This window comes from Lagopus muta, chromosome 34 (genome assembly GCF_023343835.1).
Source record: "Lagopus muta isolate bLagMut1 chromosome 34, bLagMut1 primary, whole genome shotgun sequence".
Classification (NCBI taxonomy): Eukaryota; Metazoa; Chordata; class Aves; order Galliformes; family Phasianidae; genus Lagopus; species Lagopus muta.
The window spans coordinates 440,131-466,925 of record NC_064466.1 but is presented as its reverse complement, the minus strand read 5'-3'; the positions used below and the strand labels follow the sequence as shown (position 1 = coordinate 466,925).

General features: G+C 61.0%; 3 protein-coding genes across 3 annotated transcripts in view; all 3 read right to left on the bottom strand.

Moving 5' to 3' along the window:
* Positions 1–6,137, bottom strand: part of WIZ (WIZ zinc finger) — a 50,868-nt gene extending 44,731 nt beyond the window's left edge. The window contains 1 exon segment of the mRNA XM_048930075.1: positions 6,115–6,137. Within this exon segment, the coding sequence (XP_048786032.1) occupies positions 6,115–6,122 (8 nt within the window). The 5' untranslated portion in view covers positions 6,123–6,137.
* A 1,030-nt stretch (positions 6,138–7,167) lies between these two features.
* Positions 7,168–22,194, bottom strand: RASAL3 (RAS protein activator like 3). The gene is given in 20 exon segments (XM_048930092.1): positions 7,168–7,405; positions 7,484–7,559; positions 7,950–7,972; positions 7,974–8,153; positions 8,232–8,354; positions 9,910–10,219; positions 10,962–11,065; positions 11,228–11,429; positions 11,869–12,105; positions 12,697–12,841; positions 13,029–13,173; positions 14,967–15,509; positions 16,418–16,516; positions 16,786–16,918; positions 16,988–17,076; positions 17,153–17,235; positions 17,860–17,938; positions 18,014–18,138; positions 19,155–19,569; positions 22,127–22,194. Coding segments are annotated over 19 exon segments (3,255 nt in total). The 5' UTR covers positions 22,127–22,194; the 3' UTR covers positions 7,168–7,261.
* A 440-nt stretch (positions 22,195–22,634) lies between these two features.
* Positions 22,635–26,794, bottom strand: PGLYRP2 (peptidoglycan recognition protein 2; the record flags this gene model as incomplete). Its single annotated transcript, XM_048930073.1, has 4 exons — positions 22,635–23,140; positions 23,268–23,562; positions 24,973–25,183; positions 26,077–26,794. Coding segments are annotated over 4 exons (1,227 nt in total), but the record flags the coding sequence as incomplete, so codon positions are not given.
* Position 26,795: the final 1 nt, after the last annotated feature.

Genomic DNA, 26,795 nt, shown 5'->3' with positions numbered 1-26,795 from the left:
GCAGTTTGAACCCTCAAAGACCCCTGGTTCCCAAAATCCGAGGGTCACTGCAGACACTGAGCAGGGCTTAAAGGAACAGAAGCAGCCCGGTCACGGGCACCGACCCAAAATTACCCACAAGAAATCCTCTATCCCCACATTGAGTTAAAGCGTACGGATGGGAGCAAATTGGGGATCTTCCAAGCGAGCCAGGTGGGTCCGTCCCCCTAAAACCAACGCGTTGCCCCCAAACCCACGAGTTGTAGAGGAGGCTGAGAGGGGCGGGGGTGAGAATCACCTGGAGGAAGGGAGATCTCTGCCACAAAGAAGAAAGCGGTGCTAAAAAGCGCAGCTTATCGGCTGGATAAAGGCACCCGGGGAGAGGCAAGGAGCTAAATTTACACAGCCAGGGATGGAGAAGGCAGGGAGACTATAAATACCTTCAAGGTAACAATGCAAATGAAGAGAGGGAATTATTCGAGCTGTTATCAGCCACCGTAGCCCGAGGCCGTGGGAGGAAAGCGGCGGAGCCAAGCCGAGGCACCATGACCCCAAAACCTTCTCCTTTCCTCCTAAAAAGCCACTTTGCTGCCCTCACCCCTGTAGTGGGGCGAAGCTCCCCAACACTTGGGCTGCTCCGTCCTCACTGAGATTAAAAAAAACCCTAAAAATACCCCAAAATCCGGTGCCGTCGCCGCCTTTACGCCAGACCCGTCCTGCAGTCGGATGAGATTTGGGCACCCAGTGGGACCCCGAGGCGCCCAATGTTCACATGTGCTGCATGACTGCATTTCCAAATTGGGTTTTGGAACTGGAAGCATTTTGCACCCATCGCCGCCGCCATCCCAAAGCTGTTGGGTAGAAGATGCTCAGCCAGGATCAAGTCAGTCCCCGTGGAAAACTCGCCTTTTTCTTGCTTAAATCCAGCTGCAGAAGGACGCGGAGAGATGTGGGACATCCTGATGGTGTCACCCCCCTATTTCCCATCGCATCGGCCAGGTGCAGCCGGATGGACCGCTCAAACCCCAGCCCCAGATCAAAGCACACCCCAAAAAAGCTGATAAACCCACCCTCAACTCAAGAGCAGGCTTCGATTTCATCGCAGGAGCCAGAGGAAAACAATGGCCCATAGTTGAGCCCGTTGCCTCCATGCCAAGCATTGGGTGCCGTGAGCGATAAGCGGTGGCAAAGAGAGACCTGAAGGGAGCAGGATTGGACCCAGGCAGCACCGAGGGCTCAGCAAGGAGCAGATTTCACCCGAAGCCCTGGGAGAAGTTGGAGCAAAAGGAGGGAAATCACCTCAAAACGCGTCACCCCCATTCCTAAAACCGTGACAACAGAGGGGCTGATGGCAAAACGAGAGCAGACAAAATGAGTGAGTCCCTGCAGAGGGACCCGAGGGGTGCAAAACAATCTGAAATAAAGCAAAACAACCTGAAGAGCTCTTTTTGTTTCCCTTTGCAGCGCCCCACTTTGGCCCTTCCAGCCCTACAGCACCCCAAACCGAACCCGCAGCCCCGCGTGCACCGACCTCGACGTCGCAAGGAACCTGGATTTTGGGTAAACCCCAAAACCAACGCTGGGCACGCTGGAATTGATCCACGGCCCTTCTCTCCTCCCCCTCCTCCACACACATAGGGTTCTTTGGGGAAGAGCTGAAGCCTCCCTGCTCCAGGAAGGGGCTTTTCCCCTTTGCAAGACTGCTGGTGTCCCTCCTCTCCACTGGGACCAACCGCTGCCCTTCTCCATCTCCCAGCTCTTGGTTGGGGTTTTCGAGTCCGACGGGGGAGGAAAAGGGAGATTCCCCCTCCTCACAGCCACCCCTGCAGCTCAGAAGCCCACGGGGAAAGGCAGCGGATGCCTCCACCCTAAAGACCCCCGGTTTGAGGCAGGTTGGGGACGCTTCCGTCGCATCACCCAACCGCTCCCCCCGACCGCGACCCATTAAAACCCCCCCTTCCCCCGAAATCCCAGGCAATTTCTGGGCTCTAAAAAAGCAAAAAGAAGCGACGAAAGTCGTCTCACCAAACTCGCCGGCAGCCGTTCATGGCGAGGCACGGAGCAGCACTGCAGCATCCCTCCCCCAACCCATCGCCCCGTGGCCACGCGAAGGCGGAGCGGCACCGCCACAATTTAAATGCTAAAATGGTTAAGTGGGGACAATTGCTTCCTTCCCTGGGAGCCGAGGATGGGGAAATGCCCCACCAGAAAGCCGAGAGAGATCCGCACCGGGCCTGATGGCTCCTGGTGCCATTCGGAGCCTTTTTGGGGGGCTTTTTTTACCCCTTTTTTGGGGTTTTTTTTTGGTGAAGGGCTGAGCGAACCCAAAGGCTCCGGTTGGGTTCTCCCATCCAAACGCTTCGATTGCGAGGATTTCTCCTTTGGGGAACAACTCCAGAAGCGCAAAGGGTGAACGATCGCAACGGAATTCGATCCAAGGAGGAATTTGGGGGAAGCTCCCAAAAGCTCCAATGGGATCACGATGGGATTTTTGGGTTGCAGCTGAGATCCACGATGGTTTCCCTCCACGGCGACGACGTTTTCGTAGCAGACGTTGGGTTGCAAATGGGATCCTGGCGAATTTCCTCCCTCGGAGAAATCAGCAGATTCTCCCCGTGTGTCCAAGAAGGAAAACTTCCCGAAGCTGCGTTCAGGACAGCATTGAGCAGAAGGGTTTTTCCTCCTTCCAAGAGCTGAGAAGCGTCCCCTAAAATCTCCTTCCTCCTCTCGGCTCGCAAAGCTGCGGCGCTGGGATGGGAAATCCAGCGTTGGGTTGGGATGCAGCGTTCGTTCCGGGACGATCCCAGCACACGGGGATGCTGAGCTCCACCATGGCAGCATTGGGTGAAACAGAGCGACGTCGAGCCCAGAGATGCTCCAAAGGGCCGTGGGGGGCTGGAGGGGGGATGAGCTGCTTGGGGAGGAACCCCAGCCCCCAAAGCCCCCCCCAGAATCACTGATGTTCCCATCACGAAGGCTCCCACTCCTCATTAGCGGCCGCTCGTTAACGGAGGGTTCTTGGGGTCTCCAGGTGGGCGAAGTGATGCTGAACCAACCCAAAGACGAGGAGGAGGGGGAACAGGTCCAAATCCCCCCCCCCCATCCAGCCCCATGTCACCCACCTGGTGACAGCTGTCACCTGGCGTGGCATCCCTGCCTCGTGTCACTCTGTCCCCGTTCCACCCCCCCAGCACAGTCCTGAAGCGGGGGGGGGGGGGGGCCATCACCACGTGCCCCCACAACCCCAACCTCCACCTTTACCCCATTGCTACCCATCCCCCACCCCACTGCCACCTGTGTCCCTCAACTGTCACAAACCCCTCCACTGCCTGAGCCCCCCCCAAAACAACTTTTTCTCCCCCTCCTCAGCACAGTACCCCCCCCATTACACCATTGCCACCTGTGTCCTGTCAGCTTGCACCCCCCCATCACCATTTGTGACCCCAAACTGTCACAGTCCCCTATAGAAACACTTGCCCCCCCCATAGCCCCCTCCCCAGAACAACTGTGTCCCACTCACCAACCCTTCCACTCCCCCATATCAGCACAGCCATCCCCAAAACAATTTCCCCCTCCCCAACGCAGCCCCCCCCCAACATCCCCACTGCCGCCTGTGCCCCCCCCATCACAACACCTACATCCCCCTCCCCACTGCCACCCACATCCTCCATCAGTCACAACCCAAGCCCCCCCACCCATGCCCCCCCATCACCACCTGCATCCCCACCTGTCCCAACCCCAACCCTCAAGCATCCAAGACCCCCATCTCAGAGCAGACCTCCAACTCACCCAACTGTCACACCTCCCCCTTAATACCCCCCCCAAGCACAGACCCCCCCCAGAACAACTCTGTGTCCCCCCACACTGCCACCTGTGCCCCACCACCATAACATTCCCATTACCCCAACAACACCTGAGTGTCCCCCCAACATCGATACCTGTGCCCCCACGCTATCACAACCCCCCCTAAAAAAACAGCCCCCCCCTCATAACCTCCCTAGGACACCCCTCGCCCCCCCCAGGACACCCGTGCCCCCCTCCATCACAACACCCCTATTATAACACCCAAGCATCCCCCCCCCCCCATCAACACTGCTCTCACACTGCTACAAACCCCCCCCCCCCCCATGAGCCCCCAAAACTCTGAGCACCCCCCACGTCCCCACTGCCACCTGTGTCCCCATACAGTCACAACCCCCCCCCCCCATGGCCCCACAACTGTCACAGCCCCCCAAAAACACTCCCCCTCCTTGTCACCATTGCCACCTGTGCCCCCCAGCACAGCCCCCCCATAACCCCTGTGATACCTGTGCCCTCATTGCCACCTGTGCCCCCCACATCCCCCCACCCAAACTCTGACCCCCCCATCTCAGCACAGCCCCCCCCATGTCCCCACACTGTTACAACCCCCCCAAAATACTCCCCCCCCGTCCTCACTGCCACCAGTGCCCCCCAGCACAGCCCCCCCATAACCCCTGTGATACCTGTGCCCTCATTGCCACCTGAGCCCCCATAATCACAAACCCCCCATGTCCCCCCCCCAGACTCTGACCCCCCCCATCTCAGCACAGCCCCCCCAAAACATTCCCCCCCATGTCCTCACTGCCACCTGTGCCCCCCCAGCACAGCCTCCCCATAACCCCTACAATATCTGTGTCCTCTCCGTTGCCACCTGTGCCCCCAGAGCCATAAGCCCCCCCCCAGACTCTGCCCCCCATCTCAGCACAGCCCCCTGTGCCCCCATGCTGTTTACAACCCCCCCCAAAACACTCCCTCCTCCATTGCCACCTGAGCCTCCAAAGCCACAAACCCACCATGCCCCCCCCAGGCTCTACGCACCCCCCATCTCAGCACAGCCCCCCATGCCCCCACACAGTCACAGCCCCCCTACCCTCTCCCCCCAGCACAGTACCCTCCACGTCCTCACTGCCACCTGTGCCCCCCAGCACAGCCCCCATAACCCCTATGATACCTGTGCCCCCATTGCCACATGAGCCCCCACAGTCACAAACCCCCCCAATGTCCCCCCCAGACTCCGACGCCCCCATCTCAGCACAGCCCCCCCCAAACACTCCCCCCACAACACCGTTGCCACCAGTGTTCTCCCCCCAGCACAGCCTCCCCCATAACCCCTACAATATCTGTGTCCTCTCCACGGCCACCTGTGCCCCCAGAGTCATAAGCCCCCCACGTCCCCCCCAGACTCTGACCCCCCCCATCTCAGCACAGCCCCCCCCGCACCCCCCACACTGTCACAGCCCCCCCAAAGCACTCCCCCCACCATGACACCATTGCTACCTGTTTCCCCCAGCACAACCCCCCTATAACCCCTACGATACCTGTGCCCCCATTGCCACATGAGCCCCCACAGTCACAAACCCCCCCATGTCCCCCCCAGACTCTGACCCCCCATCTCAGCACAGCCCCGCCGTGTCCCCACACTGTCGCAGCCCACCCATTCACTCCCCCCCCCCCCCCATGTCACCGTTGCCACCTGTGCCCCCCCCCGAACTCATTACTCCTAGGACACAACCGCCCCCCCCACCGTTCCCACACTGTCACACCCCCCCGCACCCCCCCCACCCCGCTGTCACCTCTCCCCCCCGCCCCCAAACCCCCGTCCAGCACTCAGGACGGTTCCCCCCCCCGTTACTCACCCCTCTCCCCCCCCCCTCAGCGCCGCAGCCGCCACCCCCGGGGCCGCCCGCCTCTCTCGCCGCTCCGCCGCCGCCGCCGTTCTCCCCTCGGAGGGGACATGGTCCCTTTAAATCCCCCCCCGGGGCCTCGGCCGGGCCCGGGCCCCCCCTCTCCGCCTCTTCCTCCTCCTCCTCCTCCTCCGCCGCCGCCGCCGCCGCCGCCTGCGCCGCTCGGGCCGCTCCCCCGCCCCCCCCCCCGCCGGCGGGGCCCGACGACGTCACGCCGCGCGCCGCCCGCCCGACGCCGACATCTTGGGGGCGGCGAACGGGGCCCCAGCGCCGCCTCCGCTCCCGCCGCCGCCATCTTGGGGCCGCCTTAAGGCCGCCCCGCCCCCCCCCCCCCCCCGCCGGCGGGATCCCCCGCGCGCCGCCGCCGCCGCCGCCCCCTCCGCCCTCCCTGGGCTGAGCGGCGCGCGGAGATGACGTCACAGCGCCGTACCGAGCCATTTTTTTTCCGGGCCGCGCGGCTCGCGGTAATGACGTCACTTTTAGACGGAGCTGGGAGCGGCGCGAGGTGATGGCGTCACGGAGCTGTTGGTGCCGCCATATTGGGAGTGACGACCTTCTACGGGGGGGGGGGGGAGGAAGGGCTGTACGTCGCGGAGTGATTGCGTCATCGGACCGCGACGGGGGTGCAGCGCCGCCATCTTGGGGGGCGCAGGGGAATGGGCTGCGCGAGGGATTCATGCGGTCCCATCACCCCCACAAAGGGTCCCCCGTGGCCCTCTCGCCCCCCGTGGCCTTTCGCTATCGTTCCCCATGGACGTGCCCCGAGCGACTCCCGTGGCCCCGTCATGGAAGGGTTTCCATGGTTCCCTCGTCTCCAAAGGAGATGTCACCTCTCAAAACAGCCCTGTCCCAAAGGATCCTCGAGTGCCCCTTTGTACCCCTCAAAGGGTCCCCGTCATCCTGTCAGCCCCAAAGTGTGCTCACGGTCCCCAAAGGTCCCCATGGTCCCATCGCCCACCAGAGGCTCTGCGTGGCTTTGCCCCAAAAGGTCCTCGTGGTCCTGTGCACCCACCAAAATGTCTCCGTGGTCCCATCACCCACCCAAGTCCCCACAGTTCTTTCGTTTTTAGAGGGTCCCTATGGTCCTGTCACCCCCAAAACGCCCCCGTGGACTCGGCATCCCCGGTCCTGTCTTCCACCAAAAGATCCCCATGGTCCCATCACCCACCAGAGGGTCCTTGTTGTCCTCTCACTCACTGGAGTCCCCAGGGTTCTGTCACCCCCAAAAGGTTCCCATGGACTCAGCATTCCTAAGTGGTCCCCATGGCCGTGTCCCACAGGGTTCCCCATGGTCTCATCACCCCTAGATGAGTTGCCATGGTTCCAACACCCTCAAAAGGTCCCCATGCTCTCATCACTCACCATAGGGTCCCCCCTGGCTTTGCCCCACAATGTCCCCATGGTTGGGGTCAGGGTGACACTAGGAACAGAATGGCACTGGGGACAGAGCCCAGAATGGTGACAGAACCCAACCAGCACCAAGTCACAGTGACACCAACAACATTTATTGCTGAGGGACAGAAACCCATTGAGATCAGGACCTGGGGGACACAGCCGTGCCGCGGTGACATCCAAAGTCACACACTGGTGGCCTGTCCCTCATCCCCACCCTCGTCCCGGCTCTGTGGCCGCCGTCCCATCCTGCCAGGGTGGCGCAGCAGCCGGGCGATGGCATCCCGCAGCTCGCTGTGCTCCCTCTCCAGTGCCACCAGCCTGCTCTCCTGCCAGGGGATTCATCAGTGCCACCACCACCACGTGGCCATGTCCTTGTCCCTATCTCCAGGGTCCCAGTGTCTTACCAGCGCTCTGCCCCGGTCCTCGCTTGCCTTCAGCCTCTCCAGGTCCTTCTTGCGGGTCCCTTCAGCTGCCGTCAGCCTAAAGCAGCGCAGGTGAGCCCCAAAGATTTGAGGCCCCGAAGATTTGATCGAGGGTATGGGGATATTGAGGCTTTGGGGACACCACAGCTTTGGGGACACTACAGCTTTGGGGACACTGAGGTTTTGAGGACACCCAGGATTTGGGAACACATGGGCTTTGGGGACGTAAAAGCTGCTGGGACATCAAGGCTTTGGGGACACCAAAGATTTGGGAACACACGCGGGCAAAAGTCAGGCTTTGGGGATACCAGGGTTTTGGGGATATCCAGGCTTTGGGGACATTGAGACTCTGGGGACACCTGGGTTGTGGGGACAACGAGCCTTCAGGGACGCCTGGGTTTCGGGAATATTGGGGTTTGGGGGACACCCGTGCCTTGGTGACACCCACCTGGCACCCAGGTTGGCCGTCCGTGGCGTTGCTCTCCTCCAGCTGCAGCCGCAGGCGCTCGAGCAGCTCTCGGTGCTGGCCCTGCTCCTGCTGCAGCCCACGCTGCTCGCCCTCCAGCTCCCTCACCTTCTCCTCCACCACCCGCAGCCTCTCCTGGCTTTCAGCCACCTCCTTCCGCAGCGCCTCGATCTGCCTCCCGTGCTGCTGGGGACACGAGGATGGGTGTCAGCATGGTGTCCCTATGGGTGCCATCCATCCCGGCGCCCGTGCTCCCCTGGTTACCTTCTCCAGCGGGCGGATGGCGTAGAGCTCACCCTGTGCCACTGACACCTCCTCAGCGTAGCGCTGCCACGGCACCGTGGGTTTACGTGGCAGTGACACCGATGGGCGAAGCTTTGAGCGGCCCTACAACATCGGGGCACACGTCAGTGTCAGCACCCTTGGGTGCGCAGCGGGGCAGGGGCTGCACACTGAGGCTGTGGTGACCTCAAAATGTCCCCATGGGCCTCTCATCCCCGTGGGTCTGTCATTCCCAAAGGGTCTCCGCGCACTGAGGGGTCCCCAGGGTCCCATCATCTTCCATGGGTCCCAGTGGAAATGCCGTCCCTCCTGGACCTCATCCCCAATGGGTTCACGTGGCTCTATCATCCCCAAAGGGTCTCCATGGATCTGACTTCCCCAATGGATCCGTCTTCTCCAGTGGATCCGTGGACGTGTCGCCCCGGTGGATCTCCATGGCCCTGTTGTCCCCATTGGTTCCCCATGGTCCCGTCCTCCCCACTGAGTCTCCGTAGATTTGTCATCCCCAAAATATCCCCATGCTCAGGGTTCCCCAGGACCGCATCATGGAGAGATCTCCATGGTCCTTCCATCCTGAAAGTGTCCCCGTGTTCCTGTCACCCCCAAAGGTACCCTTGGTCCTGTCTCAAAAGGTCCCCATGGCCCTGCCCCCAAGCAGATCCATGGACCCACCACCCACAGAAGAGTCCCCACAGCCATGCCACCCACCAAAGTGTCCCCATGGCCCTGTCTCCCCAATAGGATCCCACAAACAGACCCTCAGGGGTCTTCATGATCCCTTCATCCCCAAAGGGTCCACAAGAACGTGTCACTCCCAAAGCATCTCCACACCTCTCTCACCCTCAAAAGGTCCCCATGGTCCCCTCACCCACCAAAGAACCCTCTGTAGTCCTGCCCCAAACTACCCCCATTGCCTGGCTCCTAAAAGATCCCCACGGTCCCGTCACCCCCAAAGGGCTGCTCCCTAAAAGCTTCCCATGGTACCACCATCACCAGAGGGTCCTCATGGCCCTGTCCTCCACCAAAGTGTCCCCATGGCCCTAACCCCAAAACCTCTCCACGATCCTTTCATCGCCAAAGTGTCCCCACGATCCCATCCTCCACCAAAAGTCCTCCATGGCCCTGCCCTGAAATGTCACCATAGTTCCTCCACCGTCAAAGTGTCCCCTTGGCCCTGTCCCAAGAGATTCCTATGGTCCCACCACCCCTAAAAAGCCCCCATGTTCCTGTCACCTCCAAAGGGTCCCCCACAGTCCCAGCACCCCTAAAAAGCCCCCATGTTCCTGTCACCTCCAAAGGGTCCCCCACAGTCCCACCACCCCCAAAAAGTCCCCATGTTCCTGTCACCTCCAAAGGGTCCCCCACAGTCCCACCACCCGTGGCCTACCCAAAAACATCCCCATGGTCCCAATTACCCTTAAAAGCTCACCGTGTTCCTGTTCTCCACCAAAAGGTCCCCATGGCCCCATCCCCCACCAAAGGATCCCCACGGCCTTACCCCAAAACTTCTCCATGATCCTATTCTGACCAAAGCATCCCCATGATCCCATCCTCCACCGGAAGCTCCCTGCCATCCCATCACTCCCGAAAGATCCCTGCACTCATGTAACCCTATGGGCTGACGGCCCTCCACGGAGCCCAACACCCCGGGGGGACTCACGGTGCCCTCACGGTGCGCACAGGACCTCGCTCCATCCCCTCCCGTTGTTTCCACCACGTGCTCAACGCTGCTCTGCTTGCGCAGACGCCGGGCGGCTTTGTTCTGTGCCGGGACGCTTTGGGTTCGCTGCACATTCCTGCGCTCCCGACTGGATCGTGGTGACGGCACCGGTACCGGCGTCGGTTCCGCATCCGTCCCATCCTCCCGGCTGCGGACGCGGCGGATGCTGATGAGCGATTGGCTCTTGATGAGAGGGCTGTGCTTGCTCAGGTCCCGCGGCGGCACGAAGCCTGGCTTGAAGCTCTCCGTGCTGTGGGGTATCGGGGAGGTGAAGGACCCCAAAACTCTTTTGGGATCAGAGCTGAACCCGTCTGGGATCAGAACCATCCCCATCCTGGACCACAACCATTCATGGGAGCCATCCAAGAGAAGAAAAATGTCCTAAAACCATCTGGGACCAGAACCGTCCCTTGAACCCAGCCTGGATCAGAGTCATCCCTAAGCCACTTGTGGCCACAACCGTCCCCTAGTGAGATCCTGCCCTGAAGGTCCCCAAGATGTCACCCACCAAAGAGTTCCCATGGCTCTGCTCTTAAAGATCCCTGTGTTCCTCCCCTGTGTCCCACGGCCCTACCTTTAAAGGTCTCCATGGTTCCATTGCCCACCAAAGGGTCCCCATATTCTTCTCACCCACCAAAGAATCCCCCATCACCATTCCTCAAAAGGTTCTTTTTATCCTCTCACTCCCAAAGGCTCCCCCACGGTCCCACCACCCCTAAAAAGTCCCCATGTTCCTGTCACCCCCAAAGGGTCTCCCACAGCCCCACCACCCATGGCCTACCCAAAAACATCCCCGTGGTCCCATTACCCTTAAAAGGTCACCGTGCTCCTGTCCTCCACCAAAAGGTCCCCATGGTCCTGTCACCCACCTAAATCCTAGAGTCCCCATGGAGCCAACCAGGACCAGAGCCACTCCAGACTGCTCCTGGTGTCACCCCTCCGGCCTCACATGTCCCCATTGATCCCGTGTGTCCCTTGTTCCCCTTCGTTACCTTCGCTCTGTGATGGAGCTGAGCTGGACGGAGACAGGGACCGGTGTTCCCTCCCTGATGGCATTGAGGATGGTGGGTAGAGGTTCCAGCTCTTCCTGTGTGGCCTGATGGGACAAAATGGGACATCGTGGGGCCATGGGGTGGCAGTGGGGCAGTGACACCCATGGGGCAGTGACACCCACGGGGCTGCAAGCACCCAGCCCTGCACATAGAGAGAAGAAGGAGGCCCACGTCTCTAGCCACCCCTGGGGACATGGAGGTGGCACCTGGTTCAGGCTGGAGAAGATATCGCAGAGCAGGAGGTGGAGGGTGGCAAGCTCCAGGGCCAGGTCCACATAGCCATCATAGGTGGCCACATGGCCGCTGCTCTCAGGGCTGGCCACGCTCCTCAGGAAGGCTGTCATGGTGCTCCAGTGGTGCTCCAGGAACTCGTTCATGAAGCCCATGTAGGCCTCCTTCTCACCAAACCTGAGGACCATGGTGGCCAGTCACCCACGGGCCACCACCAGAACCACGTGCTTCTTGGCTCACGTGGCCCCTTGAGGACATCCCTGCTGCCCCACAGCATCCCTTGGTGCCCCAAAGTTTGTAAGGTCCATCCCCGCTGCCCCGTGGCATGTAGGGCGAGGTTCCAGCACCCCTATGGAGTTCCAAGGACCTTCCTGTCGTCCTATGGTGTATTAGGGACATCCCTGCTGCCTCATGGCATGTTAAGGATGCCCCTGCTGCCCCACGGGCTGTAGGGTCCATCCCTGTTGCCCTTTAGCCCATAAGGGAGGTTCTAGTAGCCCCATAGACTATCAGGGACATTCATGTTGCCCCAGGGTGTTTGAAGGCGTCCCTACTGCCCCATGGGACACCTCTGTTGCCCCATATCTTCCCCGTGGGGTGATGTGCCGTGACGTACGTGGTGAAGTTGGCCAGGTTCTGGATGACCTTGGCCACCAGGGTGAGGGTACGAGCGGTGGCCTCGCTCGGGTACTCCTGGACGAGGCCAAAGAGACTCGGGGACATGATGGCGGGGCAGAGGAACCGCAGGAAGAGCGAGGCTGAGACCAAGCGCTGCCCTATGGCCGCCTTGCCCCGAGCCGCGCACTCCTCCTGCCACGCTGCAAAGATCTCGCCCAGCTCCGCCGGGAAGGTGCTGTGGGGACAGACGGGGTGGGTGGCTGACTCTGGTGTCCCCTGTGCCACCATGGTGTGCTGTGGGACGTGGTGCCCGCCCTTGCTGTGCTTGTCCCCATGCTGACCCCCCATGCCTGTCCCCCAAACCCACCCCCCTTGTATTTCCTGCTGCCCATCACCGTGGTGCCTGTCTCCATTCCTGTCCCCACGTTTGTTCCCAGACTTGTCCACTGTCCCTCCTGCTGCTGGTCACTGTGGCCATCCCAGGGATGGTGCCTAATTCCATCCCTGTCCCCTGCGTCCGTCCCCAAAGTTGCCCCCACGTCACTCTTAGTGCCCATCGCCATGGTTGTGGTGCCTGTCTCCATCCCTGTCCCAAAACACGTCCCCATGTCCTTCCTGCTGCCCATAACCACGTCCTTCCCAGGTGCCTATCTCCATCCCTGCCCCGCATCTGTCCCCAGACTTGTCCCTACATCCTTTCTGATGCCCACCCCCAAGTCCCCCATACCTGCCCCATTGCCTGTGCCAGCTCCCAACCCCTTTCCTGCCCCCAGGCCCACCTCCGTGCAGATGCCCACCCCCGTGCCCCCACGGGGCTGTTCCTCACTCGCAGGATGCGGCGATGCGCTGCAGGGTCTCCTCGCAGACCTGCCGCAGGTTGTTCTGATTGTCTGAAAGGTCAGGGCCACCACATTTGCTGGGATCGACTTCACAGCTGTCATCCGAGGAGCAGAGCTGGGCCACAGCCTCACCTGGGCACCAGGAGAAAGGCAATGAGGGGACCGAGCCGTCGCTGCCATGGGACAACGCTGCAGAGATCCTGGGGCTGTCCCATAGCCTGGAATGCCTCATGAAGTAAGTCCTGCCCATGCCCAGCCCCCCGTAACATCCCATAATACCCCATAACATCCCATAATACCCCATAACAGCTGCTCGTACCCAGCGTATCCTGGAGGTATTTGCCCCCCACCAGCTTCATGTATTCATCAATGGCTTTGGTGGCCAACGTGTTCTCTCGGAAGATGAGCGACTCCCGATCATCAAAGCGATCCAACTCGGCCACCCCGAGGTCGATGAGGAACTCCTGTGGGACGGATGTTGGGGAGCACCCATGGGCCCGGTGTGGCTTGGGCAGCCTGGCCTGGGCAGTGCTGGGACCTCCAGAAGTGCCCTTGAATTGTATTTCCCACCCATCCCACCCATCCCACCCATCCCATCCCACCCATCCCCTCCCATCCCATCCCATCCCATCCCATCCCATCCCATCCCATCCCATCCCATCCCATCCCATCCCACCCATCCCATCCATCCCATCCCCTCCCATCCCCTCCCCTCCCCTCCCATCCCATCCCACCTCATCCCACCTCATCCCATCCCCTCCCCTCCCATCCCATCCCATCCCCTCCCCTCCCCTCCCCTCCCATCCCATCCCATGCCATCCCATGCCATCCCATCCCCTCCCCTCCCCTCCCCTCCCCTCCCCTCCCCTCCCCTCCCCTCCCCTCCCCTCCCCTCCCCTCCCCTCCCCTCCCTTCCCATCCCATCTCCTCCCATCCCCTCCCCTCCCATTCCCTCCCCTCCCCTCCCCTCCCATCCCACCTCATCCCACCCCATCTCACCCCATCCCCTCCCACCCCACCCCACTCACAATGCCATGCCAACACATCCCATCCCAACCAAATTCAACGCAGCCCAACTGTCCACCCCACCCCACCCCCCTCACAATCCCATCCCACCCCAACCATCATGCCCACCCCAATTTGGGTGCACCCATTCCATCTCCATCCCACCCCAACCACCGTGTCCACCCCTCTGTGGCCATCACCCGTCCTACCCCAACCACCACATCCATGCCACCACAGCCATCACCCATCCCTCCCCCATCCCACTCCAATCATCATGTACATCGTGATTTGAGCACGTCCATCCCTCTTCCATCCCATCCCAACCACTGTGGCCATTGTGCTTCCCACCCCAACCACCACATCCACCCCACCACAGCCATCACCCATCCAATCCCCGTCCCACCACAACCACCACATCCCCCCCATTTTGGTCATTACCCATCCCACCTCAACCATCACATCCATCCCACCATGACCATCCCGCCCCAACCACCACATCCCCCCCAACTTGGTCATCACCCCTCCCTCCCCATCCATCATGTCATCACAACTCGGGCACATCCATCCCTCCCTCCATCCCACCCCAACCACCATGTCCGTCCCATCACAGCCTTCACCCATCCCACTCCCATCCCAAACCAACCACAACATGCGCCCCATCACAACCATCACCCATCCCACCCTCACCCCACCCCAACCATCGTGTCCCTCCGATCCCAACCATCACATCTACCCCACTGTAGCCATCACCCATCCAATCCCCATCCCAACCCCAACCACCACATCTACCCCACCATAGCCATCACCCATCCCAACCCCAACCACCACATCCCCCCACCTCAGTCATCACCCATCGCACCCCAACCATCACATCCACCACAACTTGGGCGCATCCATCCCTCCCTCCATCCCAACATCCACCCCATCACAACCATCACCCAGCCCACCCTCACCCCACCCCAACCACCTTGTCCCTCAAATCCCAACCATCACATCTACCCCACTGTAACCATCAGCCATCCAATCCCCATCCCAACCCCAACCACCACATCTACCCCACCGCAGCCATCACCCATCCCAACCCCAACCACCACATCCCCCCACCTCGGTCATCACCCATCGCACCCCAACCATCACATCCACCACAACTTGGGCGCATCCATCCCTCCCTCCATCCCAACATCCACCCCATCCCACCCTCACCCCACCCCAACCACCGTGTCCATCCCACCACGGCCACCAGCCGCTCTACCTTGGCTTTCCCGGTGCTCTGCAGGACGCGCACCAAGGCACCGGCGAGCTCCTCCTTGTGTCTCACGGCGATGGTGGGCTCCAGGCAGGCGCACAGCTCCCGATAGTGGAAGGTGATGAACTCAGCCAGCTCCTTGTAGCGTACGATGGGCAGCACCCTCACCTCCCGGTACCTCCCGCGCACCCGCACCGCCGGCGCCCGTTCGTCGCCTCCATGACTGCTCAACGGGTACCAGCGCTCCAAGGGCTGCCGGGCAGCCGCCAGCTCGGCCAAAGGGACGGTGACAGATGCCACCGGCTGGCTGGGGTGGCCCTGATCGTCACGGTAAAGCGAGAGGGTGAGGGCTTGGGAGGGCGGGAGGGCGGCCAGCTGGAAGAGCTCGCCCCAAAAGAGCTCGCCGTCGGGACCGGCCGCTTTGGCGGTGGTGCGGGCGAAGAGCGTGCCGTCCAGCTGGAGGTGACACCGCAGGCGGCGGCGGGGCGGCAGGTCCCGTGCCTCGTACACCCACAGGCTCAGCCCCAGCTCCAGGCGCTCGCAGTTGTCCTGGGGATGGGAGGGGACAGTGGGGACATGGGGGGATAGGAGGGGACGTGGGGCAGGTGGGGAGGTGAGACTGGATGGGAAAGGAGGGCTGGATTAGACGCAGGGAGCAGGAAGGGACACTGAGGGCAGGAGGGGACTTGGGGGACAGGAGGGGACATGGATGCATGGGGGATAGGAGGGTACCCGTATCCACAGGATAGGAGGTGGCAGTGGAGACAGGAGAGAAGATGGGGGGCAGGAGATGTGGAACAGATGGGGGTGTGGGACTGGAAGGGAAAGTAGGGCTGGAGAAGACATTGGGGACAGGAGGGGACACTGGGGGAAGAAGGAGAAATGGGGGCATAGGGGACAGGAGAGGACATGGGGGACAGGAGTTGGCACTGGGGACAGGAGGGGACCTGGGGGACAGGAGGGTACGCGGGAGGCATGGAGGGGAACTGGGGACATAAGGGGATGTGGAGCACACGAGGGGGAAATGAGGACTTGGGGGACACGAGGGAGCATGGGGGAAAGGATTTCGATGACCGCTGTGGTCCTTTTCAAGCCAGCCCACTCGATGATCCTGTGGTTCTATGATATGAGGGACAGGATGTGGCACTGGGGACATGAGGGGAGTGGACAGGATAGGAGAGGACGTGGCGGACATGAGGGAACATGGGAGATAGGAGGAGGCCTTGGGGACAGGAGGGGACACGGGGGACACAAAGAGGCCTTGGGGACAAGAGGGGATATGCGATATGGAGGGAACACAGGGAACTGGAGGGGATACGAAGGATGGGAGGAGACACAGGGATATGGATGGCCGAATACTTCAGGACACAAGAGGACGGCCAAATCCACAGAGGGACAGCAGGACACAAGGGGACACAATGGGGACAGGGCCTGTGGGAGGTCCCTGAGGGTCCCACCTTGTTGGGCTGCACCGTGCGGCGCAGGTTCTCAATCCAGCGGTCGCGTTCAGCCAAGGAGCTGCACCCGAAGGAGTGGCTGTGCCCACCTGTGATGATCTGCAGACAGGGAGGGGGTCAGGGGGCACCTGGGGGCCTGTGCTGAGGTGCCCTGGGTGCCTCTATAGGGTCCAGGGTACCTTTGGCGCCCTGATAGGGTGCCCTGTGAGCCCTGGGTGCCTCTACAGAGTGCCCTGGGTGCTATGGATGCACATCCAGGATTTCTGGGGTGCTCTGGGTGACTCTGCAGGGTACCCTGGGGTACTTTGGGTGCCTCTATAGGGTGTGTGTATGGGCTGCTCGCCTTGCCCTTCCCCCAGCACCACTACCTGGAAGCAGAATTTCTCGCCCACGATGCTGCCGTGCACAGGACGCACGATGACATTCTCCCCGCTGAGGTCCAGCTCGGCTGCGCTGGGTGCTGGCAGCAGGGACTCATGGGAGCCACTGCGGCTCGGGGCTCTGTGTCAGACACAGCTGTCACCAAAGACCCTCCATGCTGCCCCCACGCTGTCCCCACCACCTTCATACCTTTCTCCATCTGTGCCGACCGCCGCTGAGCTCTCATTTTTGGGCACGATGCGACCTTTCCGCTCCCGCAGTCTCTTCCACAACAGTCCCTGCAGGGTGGGGATGGAGGGACAACGGGTGACCCCGAGGTACAGTGTGACACCCGTGGGTGACGCCGGGACCCACCTTCACGTTGCTGAACTGCGAGGTGGTGGAGCCGTCGCTGTCGGTGCCTTTCCCCGCTGCCCTCGCACTCCTCTCCTCGGTGTCTGTTGGGGTGGCCCAGGTTAGACCCCAAAACCACAACGGGGTGCGGCACCCACCTCCCCAAAAAGCAGAAGGAAGCACGGCCACGCACTGGGTGCAGCCCACTGGTGGGTGCACCGGCGTGCAGAGGGGTCAAGCTGGGCTTGGGGTCTCACCGTGCGCCACACACAACAGCCAGCGGCGGGGGCCCATGGTGGCAAGGAAGCCCTTATCGGGAGGATCAGCGCACAGGGAGGAAGCGGTGACGGCGCACGGAGGGCCTCGCGCAGGGGGCTTCCTCCACACTGGGGTGTGGGGCACAACATGCAGTGCAAGATCCACAGCGCGAGACGCACGAGTGGGGCGCGACGATGCGCGGTGCACAGCGCAAGGCACGGGGCGAGGTGCGTGGCGTTGGGGCACAGAACGCAAGGTGCGTGGCACAGGACGCGGCGCACGGCGCGGTGGTGCACAGTGTGCAGGGCATGGCGCAGAGCATGGAGGTATTTGTGCGTGGCGTGGTGCGCAGTGCAGGGCGCAGTGCGGTGCGTGGTGGGAAGCAAAGCGCACGGCGTGGTGTGGCGTGCCCCAGGAGCTGCATTGGAGCTTGCACCAGTGCATGCAAACGCCCCGCGTTGTCGGCTCACCGGTGTCCCTCCTGCCACCCAGTGGGTGAGGGCTGCTGCTTTCAGAGCTCCCGGTCCGGTTCCTGTTCCTGCTTGAAGTCTGAGGATGCAGAGAGGGGGTCAGGGACCAAATGCCCAGCACCCCGTGCACCCCATAACGTAAGGGGGTCCTCACCTCCTCGTCCCGACCCACGTGGATCAGCTGTCTGTCTACCAGTGAGAAGTTGGAGACGTCCCACACTGTGACATCGGGTGCCGGATGCATTGGGATGGAGGGGGCGCCGTGGGTGCTCTCTGGGGCTGGGGGGGGGGGGTGGGTGGAGCAGAGGGGTCAGGAGCACCCAAGGACCCTCGTTGTGTCCCCGTGTCCCATGGTTGGCATTTAGTGCAGCTGTGACTGTGCTGCAGTAGGTGTGACAGTGTCGTATGGTTGGGGTGGCAGAGCCGGGGGACACGGGGACGCTGCCGTGCCACCATCATGGGGGCTGTGATGCCAAGGGCCACATGGCTGTCGTGTCACCGCTGGTGTGGCGATGCTGGAGGACAAGTGGCCATGGAGGTGCTACCATGAGGATGGCAGGGGATGTGGCCGCGGCCGCACCGCCATTGCTGCGGTGATGCTGAGGAGCGCATCCTGTTACCCTGTGCTTTCCAGACCGTCACCCATCCCCACTGCCTGCCAACACATCAAACCCAGCTCTTCTTCCTCCAACCCATCACCCATCTCCGCTGCCCACCGCCCACTGTCCCTCCAGCCCCTTATCCACCATCTTTCCCCATTGCTCATCACAATCCTTCATCCAGCATCACCACCCATCACACCCAACCAGCACCCACAAGGCTCTGCACCCCAAACCATCACCCATCTCCACCTCTGCCCATGACCACCATCCCCATTTCCATCCCACTCCCATCCTCATCTCCATTCCACCCCCATCCCATTCCCATTCCATCTCCATTCCTCTCCCATCTCATCCCCGTCTCCGTCCCCAACCACATCCCCATCCTCACCCCATTCCCATCCCCACCTCACCCCCATCTCCATCTCCATCCCACTTCCATCTCGTACCCCTTCCATCCCCTCCTCAATCCCAGCTCCTCCCCACACAAATCCCATTCTATCTCCATCTCCATCCCACCCCCATCCACCCCGATCTCATCCCCATCCCCACCCCCAACAACATCCCCATCCCACCCCCCTCCTCATCTCCATCCCGCTCCCACCTCACCCTCATTCCATCCCCATTCCATCCCCGTCTCATTCCAGTCCCACTCCCATCGCATCCCCATCCCCACCGCCCCAAACACCCCCATACCTGGGATGCCCTCGTGGGACCCCTTCTCAGCCCTGGCCCCGTTCTCCACGTATCCCTTCTTCTTGGACACGGAGCGCAGGTACTTCTGCAGGGTGCCTTTGCCACCCTCGGGGCTGCGTGGCTCCTTGACCACCTTGGAGGGCGCCGAGAACGCCCTTTGGAAGAGGGACCGACGGGCACTGGCTTTGGGTGCCCCCAGGTTGGAGCTGCCCTTCCCAACGCCGTCGTCGAGGCTCTCAGACTCGGGTTGGCTGTAGGAACGCTTCCAGCCCTGCAGCCGGCTCCAGTGCCGACCACCCGGGGTCGCACTGCACCGCTCGGGGTCCCGCTCGCCCACGGCTGCTGCCGTTCGCCATCGGTACGTCTTCAGCAGCGTTGGTGGCTCAGCATTTTGGGGGGGCTTCTCCACTTCCATCTGTGGGATGGAGTGAGCCGCCCCAGCACCCCAACTTAGGTGTCCTCATCCAAGCACCCCTACTGGGGCACCCGTACCCAGGCACCCCAATTTGGGCACTCCTATCCCAACACTCCAATTTGGGTGCCCCCCATCGCAGCACCCCAGTTTGAATGCCCTCATCCAAGTCGTCCCTATTGGGGGACCCCTACCCAGGCACCCCAAGTTGGGCATCCAAGTTCTAGCACCACAATTTGGGTACCCTATCCACACACCCCCATCCCAGCACCTCAATTTGGGTGCCCTATGCACACACCCCCATCCCAGCACCCCAATTTGGGTACCCTCTCCACACACCCCCATCCCAGCACCCCAATTTGGGTACCCTATCCAGGCACCCCCATCCCAGCACCCCAATTTGGGTACCCTATCCACACACCCCCATCCCAGCACCCCAATTTGGGTACCCTATCCACACACCCCCATCCCAGCACCTCAATTTGGGTACCCTATCCACACACCCCCATCCCAGCACCTCAATTTGGGTACCCTCTCCACACACCCCCATCCCAGCACCCCAATTTGGGTACCCTATCCACACACTCCCATCCCAGCACCTCAATTTGGGTGCCCTATCCAGACACCCCTATTCAGGCACCCCAATTTGGGTGCCCTCACCCAAGCACCCCTATCCAGGCACTCCTATCCAGGCATCCCAATTTGGGCATCCACCTTCCAGCACCCCTATTTTGGTCCCCCTGTCTAAGCAGTAAGAATCACTGGGGCACCCCAATTCCAGCACTCCTATTTGGGTGCCCCCATCCAGGCATCCCCATAACAGGTGCCCTAATCTGGGGACTCTCTATCTCAACACCTCCATTTTGGGGCACTCTGATATTGCTACCCCCATTTGCACACCTCTTTTTTGGGTACCCATATCCAGGCACCCCCACCCAGGCACCCAGGCACCCCTATTGGGGTCAATCGTGTGTGATCATCCCTGTGTGGTTTCCAGCACCCCAATTTGGGTGCCCCCATCCAAGCATCCCTTCCGGGGGTGCCCACATTTCAGTACCCTCACCCAGGACACTCCATTCAGGCACCCTTGTGTGGGTTTCCCTTATCTGGGGGGCTTTATCTGAACACCCCCATCCAGATACCCTCATTGGGGCACCCAATATCACTGCCCCGTTTGCACACCCCTATTGGGTTACCCCTGCGTGGGCATCCCTGTAGGGGTACCCCCATCTCAGCTCCCCTATTTGGGTGCCCTTATCTGCGCACCCACCCCCCAGACACCTCAATTTGTGTGCCCCTATCCAAAAATCCCAAACTGGGTCACCCCTTTGTGGGCACCCCCATAGGAGTTCCCCCCCCCAGCACCCCCCATTTGGGTGCCTCCATCCAAGCACTCCTCACGAGGCACTCACATCACAACACCCCCCATCCAGGCGCCTTTATTGGGGCACCCCCATATTGACACCCCAATTTGCACGCTCCTAATTGGGTGCCCAAATCCAGGACACCTCATCCAGGAACCCCCACTCAGATTCCTTTGTTTGATTGCCCCTCTGCTGCCACACACCATCAGCACCCCCTTGAAGACCCCTCCACACACACCCAGACACCCTTATTGGGACACCCCTACATCTCTGCCCCTATTTGGGTGCCCCTGCCTGCCCACACCCCCCTCCCAGAACGAGGGGACCCATAAAGGGGGTGCCAGGGTGGAGGGGGAGGTGGGTGGGGAGTGGAGAACAACCCCCAGGTGGGATTGCCAGGGTGGGCTGCCCAAACCGAGAGGGGTGCCAGGATGAAGATATCCGAGGATGGGCGCTGGGCAGCCGCGGGGTGGCCACAGGGTGGCACCCCCCGACCCCATATCCATGGAACACGCCGACCCCCATCCCTTTGCACCATCCCAATCCTGGGATGCGTATCAGATTGAGACACAGAGCCAGCGGGGCGCGGTGACAGCGCTGTAGGGTGACACCTGTGGGTGGCCCCACTGCCACCCCATCCCCGGGCGCAGGCGGTGCCGACGATGCTTCCGCGGCTGCGGCTGCCGCGCTTCCCCCCCCCCCCCCCCCGCGTCTCTGCCGCGTTTCCTCCCGCCATCTGCACCCTGTGCATGGCCCCACAGCGGGCTGGGGGGAGCCCCGAGGGTGGGAGACCCCCCCCCGAGGGTGGGAGACCCGAGGGTGAACGCAGCACGAAGGGGTTGCTCGTGGGGCTTGGACGATCCTCATCGTGGTGACACCACGGGCTGCAGGCTCCCATCAATTTGGGGGTCAGCACCCAAAAGGTGACCCAGGGAGGGCGCCCCCACCTTCAGGGATGCACCCCCACCCTGGGGGTGATGCCAGTGCTTTTGGGGCCTATGGGGTGCTGCTAACTTTCGGGGTCTTTGGGGTGCAAACCGTCCCACCTAGCAGCACCCCAGCACCCCATCAGCATGGTGCTGCTCACCCCAGCACCCCACATCCCCACGGCTGCTCCCAAGGATGGAGCGTCCCCTTGGGGTGCCACCTCTCCCATCCCCCCCCCCCCCCTCCATGTGCCCCCAACCCCGCCGTACCTCGCCGCTCGCTGCCTCCTCTGACACCCGGTTCCTGCCGTGGCTTCCCCATGTGACCCAGCAGGAGTTTCAGTCACACCCTCACCTCCGCCTCTGCCCCAATGATGTTATCTGTGCTCCCAGCCCCAATGGATAACGCTCGGCCGCAGCCCCGGGGGGGCACCGAGCAGCTGAGCCCCCCCTCTTCCTCCCCCCAGAGCACCGGGTATTGGGGTCACAGCGGTGACCGGAGTAAAGGCTGTCATTAGGTTTCAGAGTGAACAGGAATCGGAGATGGAGGTGTTGGAGCGCTGTGTGCACACACGGCTTATGGGGTCCTGCAGGGGCTGGGTGAGAGGGGGCGAGCCCTGAAAGGTCTGGGGTGGGCGTGGGTGTCCTCAGGGTGGGCTACGTCTGGGTTCCCCCCCTTGTGCTGTAAGGGAGGCACAAGGATTGTGGGTACACATGTAGAGCCCCATTCTGCCTCCCCGGCCCGTGCCTCAGTTTCCCTCCTGCTCTCCAGAGGTCACCTGGCACTGACTTTATTATGGGATGTTTGAGGCCATGGGCCATGGTCTGTTGGGAGCAAGCCAGGACTGGTCCACACCATTCCGGAGACCGGTGTCCTGGTCTGGCATCCTTGGGTTGGGGTCCATGTGGATTGAGATCCTTCCGGTCTGGAATTCATTGGGTTGGAGTCCATATGGAGCAGAGTCCATCTGTTCTGACATCCACTGAGTTGGGCTCCATGCGGACTGGGGAATTTCTGATCTGGAATTCATTGGGTTGGGGTCTGTACGGACCAGGGTCCGTCTGGTCTGATATCCATTGGGTTGTTGTCCACACAGCCTGGGATCCGCGTGGTCTGACTTCATTGGGTTGGCATCCCCATGGGCCAGGCTCCACGCAGATTGGAATCATTGGGATCGAGTTCTTACGGTGTCTGTCTGTCCCCCATCAGACCACCATCCATGCAGACTGGGATCCAACCTTCGTAGCACCCACGTGGACCAGCACCCATGGGGCCAATCCTCACTGAAGAGAAGACAAGGAACCATGGTCATCCCCAGCATCCCCCACACTTCCCCCAACCCTCCACCTCCGGCACATCAGAGTGAGCCAGAACCCCGACCCCAGCAACGTCACAGGACCCAGTGCCCACCTTGAAGCCGTGCCAGGTTTGGATCTCCTGGAACAGGGCATCCCCGGGGCAGCTGGTGTTCACCATTTGCCTGTGGCCATGCAGAGTGTAGTTCTGGTGGAGCCACCCAGCCCTCACGGCACATGGTATGAGGCCATCGCGCACCAAAGCGATGGCCTGGGGATCCGGCAAGCTGGCTGAGAAGTTGCCCACGTAGCCCACTCCGTAACCCTTGGTGTTGTGACCTCTGGTATGGGCACCCACCCAGTGCCAACCTCGCCCTTGGTACAGGTATCCATCCGAACCCACCACGAAGCTGTGGGCACCCAATGCTGGTCAGCCCAACGTTGGTCAACCCAATGTTGGTCAACCCAGTGTTGGTCAACCCAATGTTGGTCAACCCAATATTGATGAACCCAATGCTGGTCAACCCAGTGCTGGTCAACCCAATATTGGTGAACCCAATGCTGGTCAACCCAGTGCTGGTCAACACAATGTTGGTCAACCCCATATTGGTCAACCCCATATTGGTCAACCCAGTGTTGGTCAACCCAGTGTTGGTCAACCCAATATTGATGAACCCAATGTTGGTCAACCCAGTGTTGGTCAACCAATATTGATGAACCCAATGCTGGTCAACCCAGTGTTGGTCAACCCAATGTTGGTCAACCCAACGTCGGTCAACCCAATATTGGTCAACCCAGTGTTGGTCAACTCAATATTGGTCAACCCAATGTTGGTCAACTCAATATTGGTCAACTCAATATTGGTCAACCCAATGCTGGTCAACCCAGTGTTGGTCAACCCAGTGTTGGTCAACCCAGTGTTGGTCAACCCAATGCTGGTCAACCCAGTGTTGGTCAACCCAGTGTTGGTCAACCCAATGCTGGTCAACCCAATATTGGTGAACCCAATGCTGGTCAACCCAGTGCTGGTCAACACAATGTTGGTCAACCCAAAGTTGGTCAACCCAGTGGTGGTCAACCCAATGTTGGTCAACCCGATGTTGGTCAGCCCAACGTTGGTCAACCCAATATTGGTCAACCCAATGCTGGTCATAGAATCATAGAATCATAGAATCATAGAATCACTAAGGTTGGAAAAGACCTAAAAGATCACCCAGTCCAACCGTTCACCTATTCCCAATAGCTCCTACTAAACCATGTCCCTCAACGCAACATCCAGTCTTTCCTTGAACACCCCCAGGCTTGGTGATTCCACCACCTCCCTGGGCAGTCCATTCCAGTGCCTGACCACCCTTTCTGAAAAGTAATACTTCCTCATGTCCAGCCTGAATCTCCCCTGGCGTAGCTTGAAACCATTCCCCCTGGTCCTATCCCTAATGACACGAGAGAAGAGGCCGACCCCCAGCTCACTACAACCTCCCTTCAGGAAGTTATAGAGAGCAATAAGGTCTCCCCTGAGCCTCCTCTTCTCCAGGCTGAACATTCCCAGCTCCTTCAGCCTCTCCTCATATGGCCTGTGTTCCAGACCCCTCACCAGCTTCGTTGCCCTTCTTTGAACACGTTCCAGGGCCTCAATATCTTTCTTGCAGTGAGGGGCCCAAAACTGGACACAGTACTCGAGGTGCGGCCTCACTAGTGCTGAATATAGGGGAACAACCCACTATCGGTCAATTCTGTGTTGATCAACCCTACCTTGGTCAACCCTACATCCCCCTCCAGTCACAGGGACCGTGGTGGGCTCACTGTGACACCAGTCTCACCTGTAGCCGATGTCATCCCAGCCACGGATGTCCTGGTGGAAGAGCTGCATGGAGCGCATGTCGCGTGCGCAGGCGGCGAAGGAGCGGCATGGGGTGCTGGGCACGAAGGTGTGGTGGATGTAGATGGAACCCAAAGGTGGGGACAAGGGGCTGGGGGTGCCCCGGTAGGGACGGGCACCCCACATGCAGCGGGGGATGATGGCTGGGCACTCTGCGAGGGAAGGCAGGGGGTGGTTGTGGGGGTGTATTTGGTCTTGGGAATGTGAAGTTTGGGGAGTTCCTTGGTTTGGGGATACTGCTGAGTCCACCTGGGGTCACCTTGTCCAGGGGACAGGGAGAATCTTGGCTGCCATGGCTTTGTCCAGCATCCAGGGACACCCCTCCAGAGGACACTGGTGTGTCCATCTAAAAACCTGACATGTGGGGACACACTGGTGACCAGCGAGGGGATGTGGTGTTGCCTATCCATGGGCCACCGACCAGAGACAAAGCAGTATCCACGCAGGGGATGTGATGGTGTCTATCCTTGGGCCACCAACTGGGGATGCACTGATATCCACCTAGGGGACGTGGCAACGTCCATCCAGGGACCACCAGCTAGAGGCAAACCGGCGTCCATCCAGGGGATAAAGAGGTGTCTACCCAAAATCTACCATCTGGGGACTCAGTGGTGTCCATCCAGGGAACACACTGGTATTTGGCCACGCCATTCCGTGCGTCACCATGAGCACAGTGACACCTCCCCTGGGATGCCCCCGGCTTCACTCAGCACCCTTCCTATTCCCACCAGCCATTCTTAGCACCCACCAGCAAACATCACCCATCCCAACATCCACCCCAGCACCCACCACCATTCCCACCACCCATCATCCACCACCCACACCAGCACCCATCCCTGTCCCCATCCCACCATCCGTCCTAACATTCACCTGATCTCCGTTCCCACCACCCATCCCAGCACCCAGCACCCATCCCAGCCCCCATCCCAACACCGTTCCCTCCTCTTATCCCATCACCCATCCCAACACCGTTCCCAGCACCCATCCCTGCCCCCATCCCACCACCCACCTCCCACCCCAACCTTCACTTTGGGCCCCTACTCACCAACATAGACCTCCATGAACTCCCGTGCTGCCCGATGAGCGATGCCCGCCTCCTCCTCCTCCCCAAATTCCTCCAGGAGCTCACGGGTGGGTGACAGCCCCCTCAGTACCCTCAGCATCGCCACCACCTCCTCCTCCAACTTCCCCACTGCCGTCAGCGCCCCGAAATCCTGACGCCGGCGGCTGCTGTGAGGCCACCCTCTTATGATCCCATTCTCCACACCATAATATCTCCGGAATAGGATGGAGAGTGGGATGGGTTCTTCAGCCAATCGTGTGCCCAACAGCACCCCATCCATTGCCCCGTTGGCGACAGCGTCGGGGACGAGCGACGGGGGACCCAACGGAGTGAAGTTTTGTGGGTTGTCCACGTCATCCCAACAGCCATCGGGTCCCAGGGCTGCCGTCCCGTTGACTCGTGCCATGAGGAAGGATGTCCCAAGAGCTTCGGCGATGGTGACGGCATAGAGAGCATCCAGAGCAGCCCAGTCGGGTTGATCAATGGGGCCGGGCCACCCCGCTGCCCTCTTCAGCCCCACTTCGATGCCGGCGAAGAGCGGTGCCAACGCAACGGTGGAACCATCGGGTGCCAACGCCAGGCCGTGCTCTGCGGTGGTGTTGGGGTGGAGGAGGTGGGCGAGCAGCGTCCAGAGCTCGGGGACGGGCTTTGGGGTGGGAGGGGGGTCTCCAAGCAGTGTGTGGCACACGGGGGTCCCGCAG